At 31.6% G+C, this 13435-nt stretch overlaps 1 protein-coding gene across 1 annotated transcript; it reads right to left on the reverse strand.

Annotated features, from left to right (window-relative positions):
- Positions 1–9316: 9316 nt before the first annotated feature.
- LOC134692613 (uncharacterized) lies at positions 9317–12516 on the reverse strand. Its single transcript, XM_063553074.1, has 2 exons — positions 12075–12516; positions 9317–9417 (listed from the first exon to the last, which is right to left on the reverse strand). The coding sequence occupies exons 1-2, from the start codon at positions 12514–12516 to the stop codon at positions 9317–9319; spliced, it is 543 nt and encodes a 180-aa protein (XP_063409144.1).
- Positions 12517–13435: the final 919 nt, after the last annotated feature.

Consider the following 13435-nt stretch of genomic DNA (forward strand, 5'->3'; position numbering starts at 1 on the left):
TGTAATAAATCAGTGCTCAGTTCAGCATTAGAAGAATGTTCTGATAATATAATAAATCAGTACTCAGTTCAGCATTAGAAAAGTGTTCTGATAATATAATAAATCAGTACTCAGTTCAGCATGAGAAAAAATGTTCTGATATATATAATAAATCAGTATTCAGTTCAGCATTAGAAGAATGTTCTGATAATATAATAAATCAGTACTCAGTTCAGCATTAGAAGAATGTTCTGATAATATACTAAATCAGTACTCAGTGCAGCATTAGAAGAATGTTCTGATAATATAATAAATCAGTACTCAGTTCAGCATTAGAAGAATGTTCTGATAATATACTAAATCAGTACTCAGTGCAGCATTAGAAGAATGTTCCGATAATATAATAAATCAGTACTCAGTTCAGCATTAGAAGAATGAATTGATAATATAATAAATCAGTACTCAGTTCAGCGTTAGAAGAATGTTCTGATAATATAATAAATCAGTACTCAGTTCAGCATTAGATGAATGTTCTGACAATATAATAAATCAGTACTCAGTTCAGCATTAGAAGAATGTTCTGATAATATAATAAATCAGTACTCAGTGCAGCATTAGAAGAATGTTCCGATAATATAATAAATCAGTACTCAGTTCAGCATTAGAAGAATGAATTGATAATATAATAAATCAGTACTCAGTGCAGCATTAGAAGAATGTTCCGATAATATAATAAATCAGTACTCAGTTCAGCATTAGATGAATGTTCTGACAATATAATAAATCAGTACTCAGTTCAGCATTAGAAGAATGTTCCGATAATATAATAAATCAGTACTCAGTGCAGCATTAGAAGAATGTTCCGATATGATAAATCAGTACTCAGTTCAGCATTAGAAGAATGTTCTGATAATATAATAAATCAGTACTCAGTTCAGCATTAAAAGAATGTTCTGACAATATAATAAATCAGTACTCAGTTCAGCATTAGAAGAATGTTCCGATAATATGATAAATCAGTTCCGAGTGAGCAACTTCATATGATATTTTGATAATATAATAAAGCAGGACAACTTAGTGAGCAGCTTTAGGAATTATTTTGATAATATAATAAATCAGTTAGTTTGCTAGTCTTTATTTTTATCAAACGCCATACTTGTGTGCAGACATGAAGAAGAAGAAAAAACGAATGACCAGATTATTCTTTATAAAATTTATGTTAATACATTATTTCAACTCCCACTTGTTTGCCATGTTGGCAATGCTGTAAAACTTTGTTTTTCATTCTTCTTATCGATTATTTGGAACGTCAATGATTGTAAAAGAGGGACGAAAGATACCAAAGGGACAGTCAAACTCATAAATCTAAAACAAACTGACAACGCCATGGCTAAAAATGAAAAAGACAAACAGAAAAACAAAAGTACACATGACACAACATAGAAAACTAAAGAATAAACAACACGAACCCCACCAAAAACTAGGGGTGATCTCGGGTGCTCCGGAAGGGTAAGCTGATTTTTGTTCTTTTAATATTTCTTTTTTAATACTCGTTCTTTTAAAATGGTATTAAACACCTTGACTGAAATTAATTTGACTCGTAAACTTTTCAGAGAAGTATTACAAAATATTTACTTTGACCCTTGACCATGCTTGACTAAGATATAAAAATTTCAAGGAAATTTGAATCACGAGCTTTATCGAAATAAATAAGACATTCAAAAGCTTATCATTGCGATAACGTAATAAAACGTAATAAAACGTTCAGTTAATTTTTACAATTTTTTTTCCCTAGTGTGTAATATACCAGCTTAAGAATTCATCAAATCTTCCTGTCTTGTGATTTACTATATCAAACGCGAGTTAACCTGGTGAATTTGATGACATATTATCGAAGGAATATTGAGAATTAAATATAACAAAGCATAAAAAGCTACTTTAAAAAGAATCGGGTACACAAAAGGTCTATCTCATTTGATGATTGTGACATTTGGAATGAAAAAACAGTATGGTAAACTAGATATCTATAAGTAAAATTAATATTTCTAACTTTCGTATTCTAAAAGCTAACGAAACTTATAATCTAGTTTGTCGGGAAATGGGTGAAATGATTTCTTCCTTATTTGAATTATGATATTTTGAAATTGCTCCCACATATTTACTTGAGATCAAATAAAAAAAAGAATGAACGAATGTTATCGCCTACGAAATTTCTATATATATCATATAAGATAAAATGGGTCACCAAACTCGTAATCGTATTATTAATAATTGAATCTCGAAATCATAATTATACATATCTCAAAATCTTCTGAATGTTTGATAACATTGTGAATGGATATAGGGAATGTGACAAAACATTAAAACAGCCCGACCAAAAGCATAAAATAGCTCAAAGCCGTCAATGGATTTAACAGCGAAAAAATCCCACACACGGAGAAGGGCTTCATTACAAAGATTAAAATTACACAGATGTAACATGCTGTAATGATGTGCAATCAATCCATCAAATAGTGTTATGGTTTCATATGTATGTAACAGTTTGATACTACATAAAGGCAACAGTAGTATCCGCTGTTCAAAATTCATCAATCGATTGAGAGAAAACAAATCCTGTTTACAAACTAAAAGTAAGGGAAACACCACAATCATAAGAGACAAACACCAGAACAACAGAAATACTGAAGTGCAACAAAAACAAACACAAAGGCAACATACATAGAAAAGAAATATATAATAACAGCTTCTATACTATTGACTTGGTACAGGACATTTTAAGGGAAAAACATATACAAGACTACAATGAGGATAACATATCTATCGAACATTGATAGTATGTACACTGTAAAACACGACCATTACACCATATCAGATAAGAAGATGTGGTATGAATGTCAATGAATGAAATTCCAACTTGATATGACTTGCATTTCCTAATTTGATATCCTTGCTTGAGAGTTGCTGCTCACAAAGAAACTAATTATCGAACCAAGAGTTTCAAAAGATGAAGTTGAAATCATCCCTCAGTCAAGGATCTGCTTACCTTTCCATAACACCTGAGATCAATCTCAGTTTTTGATGAGGTATGTGTTGCTCATACTCAAGTTTTCTTTAGTCTGTTTTACTATTGTTTATCTTTTTCTTGTTTTAACCATGCAGTTGTAAACTTAATAGTTTGAATATCCCTTTGGTATCTTTCGCCTCTTTTAGACAAGATAACAACTAGGACAACATGTTTTTATAAAGCTTGCATTGATAGTATTTACAAAGAAATCATATATCCATGTGACATCATATCAGAATTAAAAGATGTGGTATGATTTTAAGAGCTTGTCCATGAGAAAACCATGCGATATGCCAAAAATCGTCCGGAAGCTAGTTTCGAAATATAATGTTATGTTACATGTATATGGAAGGATACCATGTAGGGACTCTGTGTAAACCATCAAAAGTGCAAATATTTGATTCTATTTTTAGAAATAAGCAATTCTATTTTAGAACACATCCAAGCAAGGGCACAAGCTTTTCTTATGAAAAAATGGCCATTTTTGTAATTGTTTTTTTTGTCATTTTTATAGCAAATGTAGTAATTTTCTTTGACAGCATGCAAGTTAAACATGTTTTCAACAGCATAAAACGGTTTTTACCGTCAAATGTAATGAATTGGCACCATGCCAACTTTTGAAAAATGATTGGTACAGAGAGGTTGGTGCTGCTTACTCTTTTTAAAAGTTATCAATTTGCAAGATAACACCTGAATTTTGTTTCTGTTGTGTTTTTTATGTTTCATAAGGTTGATATCTTCAGAATCTGTAAGCTTTTGCTTTGCAAATAATTTTAATGGTATTTTGAGCATGTCAAAAAATCTAAAATTTTAACGAAAAAAAGAAGAATTTCAAGCAGAATATACTATTTAATTTTAAACAAGCTCCTCAATTTTAACTAAAAGTTACTAGTATATAGAAAATAATTAAAGAGAAAAATTTTAGAACACAATATTAATTTTTCAACATCAACATTGAGAAATTCAAGGGTTTTAGATAAATTTAATCATCAAAATATTTGTCCTATCTTAATCCAATATTCATATGCTATAGTTTTCATCAGGACATAACAGTTCTAATTTTAAATATTTATGTTGCATATATATATTTGATTTAATAATTTTAAACTTAACCTTAAATTTCTGGCTGTACAGAAAAAATAGGAAAAAACCTTCATGGTGCCCCAGTAAAAGATTGATTTACCTCCCCTGATTGTACTCTTTAATGTTTACATTGGAGACAAAATGGAACCACATCTTCTGCTGTATTATTTCATGGACAATCTGTAATTATGTAATTAATGCATAACAATGCAGTATGAGAAAAAGAATGAAATGCAATGTGCACCCGTCGAGTAAAAGCCAGTATTGGTACCTTCGACGTAACGATACAGATACAGATACATTTGCTTATTAAAGCTGAATGTGGACAATCATTGCATTATGCTTCAAATGTCCTGTGTATCCCTATAACCAAATGTGACAAACCCACAAGTACCAATTTACGTAGTCTTGGGTGTAATTCCACGGACTTTAAACTACCAAAAGGGCTTTTGATACTGTACAGAAGTGGGATATTTTCAATAGACTGTTTGTCATCCGACATTAACATATGCCCGAAACACAGGGATGATTTTGGAATATATTGGAGGCGTCAAACAAGAAGGTGCCAGTCACCTACACATCCAGAACAGAGTGTTGCAAAACCAAGCAGAGGCATACCAGCATCAGTATGCAAAGAGCTATGAATGACAAAGAGAATATCTCTGTCAGTTGGTTCAGGTAAAAATTTCTAGTATGATTTAAAAGTGTGATAAAATTTCTTTAGATAAAACTTTGTATGGAAAAGGGGAGGGTGGGGTTATACAATGTACATGTAAATGCACTTCGTGTGAAATACTCAATTATATTAAATTCTTACAAAACATTAAATGTCATTCATAGAAAAATATTTGGGAGATATTCTGAGCCAATTTTTTTGGGCTGGTGGTGATATTATTTTTTTATTTTTTTTTTGGGGGGGGGGATTGCTATATTTACTATGCACATGTCAACACAGAGTGGTACAAATGTACATGTTAACAGTTAAGCTTCAATTGGTATGGCAGAAAAAATCAGTATATACAGTGTAAGCATGGAAAAGAAATCAAAATGTAAAGGAACAGTGCTTTTATTCATCTTAGGCCGTGTTCACACCAAACGCCGTGTACAGTAAACATGTTTACAATTAGCTTAATGTAATTGACACTGGTTTCACATTAAATTTGTTCACATCTATACACCTTGTTTAATTACCTGTACAAAAGATTTGTTCACACTTGTAAACTATATGTCATTTAAATGTTAATTACGTAGAACTAAATTCAAAGTTTTCGGATGATTTTTCTATCAGTAAGGGAACGACCATTTGACTTCAAAAGGGAGGAATCGAAATATTCCGATCCCTAATTTGATAAAACAAATAATCTGGTCATACAGATGATAAAAAAAAATATTCTGAATCAAGAGTATCCCCATACATTATAGTGTTAAATATTGAAAAAAAAGTATTTGAATAAAAACGTACGCGCGAAAAAAAATCTGACTGAACAAAAAAAAATGCCCTCCCCCTTTTTTTTTAGGTTAAGTGGTTGCTACTTTATGAAAGCCATTTTTTTTAATTTGCAGTAGTTTGAATATACTAGATATGTCTCGATTATGCATTAGAAAACGTTAGCTGCAGCAGCGTGCTTACAGCCGAAAAAAGGATTGAGATATTAGGGATCACTACATTTTTATCTTTTCTGTTTGTTTCAAATGGTATTTCTTCTCCTAGGAATATTTGGTAAAGGAATAGAGTAACGTTTTTTTTTTTAATTTTTAAATGTTATTTAACGGATCTGAGATACTAGAGAAACACATCATTTACCTCACACTTTTTTTAGTCATTCATTTATGCGTGAATCGTTGTTTGAGTAAAGACCAGTGGCAAATATTTCTGTGTACGTCAAGTTGATTCGGGAAGACCTTTTCAAATGAATGAGGCAGCAACTATTTATTTCATTTTTTTGGGAGGGGGAGGGGGCGTGGACTATAGATTTTTTCAGGACAAATTTTGGTGACAAGTCGAAATAATTTTTGCATTATGTAGAGTGGCAGCTGAGGGTGAAACAAACATTTTTTTTCAGGGCCAAAAACTGGAAACATTTTTTTTCCAAACAAAATCCATAGCCCACCAACACCCCCCTGCGTTTATGTTTAATACTCAACCATAATAGCTACCCCCCCCCCCCCCCCGAAAATCAATTGGTTTGCTGCCTTATGGGTTCGGCAATGATGCTGCTTTAAGTCTTGATCAGGGGTTAATAAAGTACGTTAAATTTTTTTAAGAAAAAAATCCTGTAAAATTTAGACAACAATTTCTGTAAAGAACTTTACTAATAATTATCAAAAAATATCAATTTTACTCAAAAATAGTTTCTCCTTAAATATATCCGCGGTAAAACTTTAAACTAATGTCCTAAATGCCTAGTTTTGTGTACACTTAACCTACACAAGGTCTACATTGACTATCGACTGTGTGTAGATAAAACATGATTTAAACTACATGTACACATTGAGTTTTATCAATGGAAACGCAATTGTGTTCAGTTTACGTGTGAGTTACACTAACACTACACCGAATTTAGGTCAATGTGAACACGGCCTTATAGTCATTGTTTATGCTATCAACACAGATCAACAGAAACTATCACCTCACTGCTAGTTAGATAGCCCGAACACTGGTTAGAGCAGAATAATTTGAAAACTGACTCACAACAATTTGAATTAATAAATTAAGCCATCAAATGATACTGATAAAAAAAATTACCAACTGAATCAAAATTTTTCTGTCATAATTTAGTCAACAATCACAAAAGAGTTTACAAAAATGTTACCCGCATTTAGCATGATTTGACTTCCACATGGCACTTTAAGATATATCGAATTTTAACAGAAATAAACAGGAATTTCAAATGCAAAAGAATCTGATAATTTAGTCTTCACCAGTAAGTGCTTACAGTACCATTCCTTATCATACATGTAATATTAAATTACTGTCAATTCAGAAATTATTGCACTGTTTTTATTATTACAAAAAAGGCGACAGGGTTATAATCGCAAGAACTCAAACTCAAATTTTCAAATTTTTGTAGGAATTTAACAGGATTGTTCTCAATATAAAAAAAATAAAATCCCATTTTAGTCTAAAATGACAAAATTGCAATAATTAGTGCATGCAATAAATTCGAAATTTACAGTTCCTTATCCAGTATTGAAAAATAAACATTGACAAAAGCCTTTGGGTGTATATATATAAAAAAATGGTATGATTGCCAATGAGACAACTCTCCACAAGAGACCAAAATAACACAGAAAGTAACAACTATAGTCACAGTACAGCCTTCAACAATGAGCAAAGCCCATACTGCATAGTTGGCTAACAAGAAAACTAATTGCCTTATTTATTTATTTTGAGTAAAAAAAAAGGCAGGGCGAGTACCTCGGCAAAAAAAAAGCAGGATGACAATTGTTGTAAAAAAGTCAGGATCAGCTAAGAAAAGAAAAGGCAGGACCGAATAGACTGAATAATTAAAAGGCAGGACAGCGATTACAAATAAAAAAATTTGTAAGGGTTCCGCGGAACCCAGTGTCTCGCCTACTTTTGCTGAAAATCACAGGCTCAACAAAAATGTGGAAAAAAATCAATAAAAATTTTCCTCTTGATACTATCTTTTGATTGTAAGAAGCTTCTGTATAAGTTTGGTAAAAATCCAGGATAGTTAATAGTCCATTTATAAGTAAAATACAGATACACAGGTACAAAATATTAACAAAATTCCCTTCTAAATACTTGCTTTTAAGTTTGGTACAAATTAAAAGTAGTATAAGAAAGTTATTTATTTTTTTAAATTTAACCACAGAGTGAATGTGTTGTTTTCTGGCAAAAAATCCAAGTCCATTTAAAAGTAAAATACAGAAAAAACAGATTTATTTTTTTACATAATTTGCTTCTGTATATTATCTTTCGATCATAAGCAAGCTTCTGTCCATGTTTGGTACAAACCCAGGATAGTTTAAAAAAGTTATTAAAATTTTAAAAACTTTAACCACAGAGTGAATGTAATGTTTCCCCGCAAAAAAACTAAGTCCATTTATAAGTAAAATACAGATACACAGGTACAAAATATTAACAAAATTTACTTCTGCATACTATCTTATGATCATAAACAAGCTTCTGTCCACATGTGGTAGTAATCCAGTATAGTTTAAGAAAGTTATTAAAATTTCAAAAACTTTAACCACAGAGTGAATATTTGTGGACGCCGCCGACGACGACGGAAAGTAGGATCGCTTAGTCTCGCTTTTTCGACAAAAGTCGAAGGCTCGACAAAAAGGCAGGACACAATTTTTCATCCTAGCCCCCCCCCCCTAGAAATCAAATGGGAGCTCCCTAAGTGAAGTGGCTTTATCAATAAAAAAAAAACAAACTAATAGAGTATAGTCGGCTGTAAAATTTTAAACAGTAAAAAACGAATGAAAGCAAATGGCCCATATTTACGACATATCAATTAACGAACAACAAATATGACAGACATGAACCAATCATGTCCAAAAAAAAACCTAAGATATAAACAGATTATTAGTAAAATTTCAACAAACAATGAACAATAACCATGCTAACTTAAGTTTTCTTGGAGTGATTTAGGTACTAATTAATATCAGCAATATCTCAGACAAGTGGATTTTTTAAAGTGCAAGCAGAGGACATTGCTTCTGTGTTATTTTGCTATTTTGGAAATACGCATTGGTTTTGCTCCTAAGCCTCCATTTTGCTAAGATATCAATTTATAAAATATTAAAAGAAAAACAATATTCATTTTGCTAAGATATCAATTTATAAAATATTTATCCAATGAATAACTAAAAATTTACATTTTTACAATTTTGTAAAACTGCCATATTTTGGGGCCAAAAAAGGGTCTTACTGGAACTACTCCTTTGCATCTGACTTAATCTGTTGTTCTGCTGTTGATAGGATGCAATCAATGTCTCAGTCATTGTGTCAGATTTTTCTACTTTTAATGATATCCACTTCTTGCACACATCCTTCAAAAGATTATTTTCTTGACCTGGTGCAACATACTGTGCAATCAGCTGGATAGCTTCTGTAATAATTATAGTATACTATGAGGATGAACTTTTTGAGAGGCTAGTCCATGGCAACTGTACCTGTGAATTTGGTGCTGGAAAATTTCGGGAAAGCATTTTTATTCAGTGCAGCATTGAAAATCTCTCTTTGGGCCATGTTTTCTTCTTCCCAATCAGAGGTTGTGGTCTGGGAAAATGTCCGAGTGGAAAGTCACATTCTGAATCTGAAAAAAATAAAATAAATTATAATGTTTTTTTTTAGAATTTTGGTACACTTTGAAATCTTTGGACCCTTTGGACCATTACATTGTATGTAGACCAAATTATTTGAAAACGAGACCCAAAATTAAAAATCTAAATACACAGTAAGATACGGCATATCAAAGAACCCCCATAATTTAATTTTTGATGAATTCAAACAAAATTTAATGCTGGACCCTTTTGACCTCAATGTGGACCAATTTGATAAAGGGACAAAAATATAAATACATGGTTCGATTCAGTATGAACCCTTTTTAGCCACTATTTCCTAAACAGTTTGGAACATAATACCCAGAAAATCAATCCCAACCTTCCTTTTTTGCTATGGAACTTTGTGGTATAATCTCTTAAAATCCATTCACTTACACAAAAGTTGTTGTCTGGATAACTAGAAAAATTATTATTTGGACCCCTTTTTATCCCCTTAATTTCTAAAACTGTTAGAACTATATATGTAACCCCCAAAATCAATACCAACCATCCTTTTTTGATTTCAAACTTTGCGTTTAGATTTTACATTCACTAAAACTAAGGTTATTGTCCAGAAACTAAGTGTCTGCAAGGGTGATACCATTATATAAATGTTTGCACCTGTTCTACTGTCCTAAGCCAGGAATCTGTCGTACAGTAGTTGGCGTTTGTTTATGTAATTTATGAGTGTTTCTCTTTACTCGTTTTTTTATATAGATTAGACCATTGGTTTTCCCGTTTGAATGGTTTTACACTAGTAATTTTGGGACCCATTATAGCTTTTTGTTCGGTGTGAGGGATTCTTGCCTTAAAATGAGAGAATCAATGTTACCCCCATTGCACATTGTCCCAGGTCAATAACTAAAAAATATTGTTTTTCTTTAAATATTTTATAAATTGATATCTTAGCAAAATGGAGGCTTATGAGCAAAACCAATGCTATTTCCAAAATAGCAAAATAACACAGAAGCAATGTCCCCTGCTTGCACTTTAAAAAATCCACTTGTCTGAGATATTGCTGATATTAATAAGTACCTAAATCACTTCAAGAAAACTTAAATTAGCATGGTTATTGTTCATTATTTGTTGAAATTTTACTAATAATCTGTTTATATCTTAGGTTTTTTTTGGGACATGATTGGTTCATGTCTGTCATATTTGTTGATCGTTAATTGTTAAGTCGTAAATATGGGCCATTTGCTTTCATTCTCCTGTACTGAGGGAGCTACCATTTGATTTTTATGGGGGGGGGGGGGGGGGGGCTGGCTCGGATAAAAAATTGTGTCCTGCCTTTTTTTTTTATTTGTAATCCCTGTCCTGCCTTTTTTTTTCAATCTATTCGGTCCTGCCTTTTTTTTTTCTTAGCTTATCCTGACTTTTTTACAACAATTGTCATCCTGGTTTGTTTTTTTGCCAAGGTACTCATCCTGCCTTTTTTTATACTCAAAATCCTGCCTTTTTTCAAATTTCATCCTTTGCTCATTGTTGAAGGCTGTACAGTGACTATAGTTGTTAATTTATGTGTTATTTTGGTCTCTTGTGGAGAGTTGTCTCATTGGCAATCATACCACATCTTCTTTTTTATATGTATAAACCCAAAGGCTTTTGTCAATGTTTATTTTTCAAAACTTGATTAGGAACTGTAAATTCCAGATTAATTGCATGCATTTATTATTGCAGTTTTGTCATTTTAGACTAAAGTGGGATTTTATTTTTTAGATACTGAGAAAAATCCTGTTAAATTCGTACAAAAATTTGAAAATTTGAGTTTGAGTTCTAGCGATTATAAACCTTTCTCCTTTTTTGTAACACCAAAAACAGTGCAATTATTTCTGAATTGACAGTAATTTACTATTATGATAAGGAATGGTACCGTAAGCACTTACTGGTGAAAACTAAATTATCAGATTCTTTTGCATTTGAAATTCCTGTTTATTTCTGTTAAAATTCGATATATCTTAAAGTGCCCTGTGGAAGTCAAATCATGCTAAATGTGCGTAACATTTTGTAAACTTCTTTGTGATTGTTGACTAAATTATGACAGGAAAATTTTGATTCAGTTGGCAAATTTTTTTATCAATATTATTTGATGGCTTATATAATTCATCAATTCACAGTTGTTGTGAGTGAGTCAGTTTTCCCATGATTCTGCTCTAACCCGTGCTCGGGCTATCTAACACTTGCAGTGAGTTGATAGTTTCTGTTGATCTGTGTTGATAGCATAAACAATGACTATAAGATGAATAAAAGCACTGTTCCTTTACATTTTGATTTCTTTTCCATGCATACAGTGTATATACTGATTTTTTTCTGCCATACCAATTGAAGCTTAACTGTTAACATGTACATTTGTACCACTCTGTGTTGACATGTGCATAGTAAATATAGCAACCCCCCCCAAAAAAAAAAAAATTAAATAAAAAAAATTAAAACCACAACCACCCCAAAAAAATTGTCTCACAATATCTCCCAAATATTTTTTTATGAATGACATTTAATGTTTTGTAAGAATTTAATTAAATTGAGTATTTCACATGAAGTGCATTTACATGTACATGTACATTGTATAACCCCACCCTCCCCCTTTTCCATACAAAGTTTTATCTAAAGAAATTTTATCACACTTTTAAATCATACTAGAAATTTGTACCTGAACCAACTGGCAGAGATATTCTCTTTGTCATCCATAGCTCTTTGCATACTGATGCTGGTATGCCTCTGTTTGGTTTTGCAACACTCTGGTCTGGATGTGTAGGTGACTGGCACTTTCTCGTTTGACGCCTCCAATATATTCCAAAATCATCCCTGTGTTTCGGGCATATGTTAATGTCGGATGACGAACAGTATATTGAAAATATCCCACTTCTGTACAGTATCAAAAGCCCTTTTGGTAGTTCAAAGTCCGTGGAGTTACACCCAAGACTACGTAAATGGGTACTTGTGGGTTTGTCACATTTGGTTATAGGGATACACAGGAAATTTGAAGCATAATGCAATGATTGTCCACATTCAGCTTTAATAAGCAAATGTATCTGTATCTGTATCGTGACGTCGAAGGTACCAATACTGGCTTTTTCTCGACGGGTGTACATTGCATTTCATTCTTTTTCTCATACTGCATTGTTATGCATTAATTACATAATTACAGATTGTCCATGAAATAATACAGCAGAAGATGTGGTACCATTTTGTCTCCAATGTAAACATTTAAGAGTACAATCAGGGGAGGTAAATCAATATTTACTGGGGCACCATGAAGGTTTTTTCATAATTTTTCTGTACAGCCAGAAATTTAAGGTTAAGTTTAAAATTATTAAATCAAATATATATATGCAACATAAATATTTAAAATTAGAACTGTTATGTCCTGATGAAAACTATAGCATATGAATATTGGATTAAGATAGGACAAATATTTTGATAATTAAATTTATCTAAAACCCTTGAATTTCTCAATGTTGATGTTGAAAAATTAATATTGTGTTCTAAAATTTTTCTCTTTAATTATTTTTTATATACTAGTAACTTTTAGTTAAAATTGAGGAGCTTGTTTAAAATTAAATAGTATATTCTGCTTGAAATTCTGCTTTTTTTTCGTTAAAATTTTAGATTTTTTGACATGCTCAAAATACCATTAAAAATTATTTGCAAAGCAAAAGCTTACAGATTCTGAAGATATCAACCTTATGAAACATAAAAAACACAACAGAAAAAAAAATTCAGGTGTTATCTTGCAAATTGATAACTTTTAAAAAGAGTAAGCAGCACCAACCTCTCTGTACCAATCATTTTTCAAAAGTTGGCATGGTGCCAATTTTTAATATTTGACGGTAAAAACTGTTTTATGCAGTTGAAAGCATGTTTAACTTGCATTCTGTCAAAGAAAATTACTACATTTGCTATAAAAATGACAAAAAAAACAATTACAAAAATGGCCATTTTTTTCATAAGAAAATGCTTGTGCCATTGCTTGGATGTGTTCTAAAAATAGAATTGCTTATTTCTAAAAAT

Source organism: Mytilus trossulus, chromosome 12, assembly GCF_036588685.1.
Source record: "Mytilus trossulus isolate FHL-02 chromosome 12, PNRI_Mtr1.1.1.hap1, whole genome shotgun sequence".
Classification (NCBI taxonomy): Eukaryota; Metazoa; Mollusca; class Bivalvia; order Mytilida; family Mytilidae; genus Mytilus; species Mytilus trossulus.

Bases quoted from the DNA above. Each gene is read 5' to 3' on its own strand.
- LOC134692613 (XM_063553074.1), bottom strand. From the start codon at position 12,516: ATGTACACCCGTCGAGAAAAAGCCAGTATTGGTACCTTCGACGTCACG. The intron at 9,418-12,074 runs GTACAAATTTCT...TATTTTTTTCAG, and splicing joins ATCTCTGCCAGTTGGTTCAG to ATTCAGAATGTGACTTTCCA.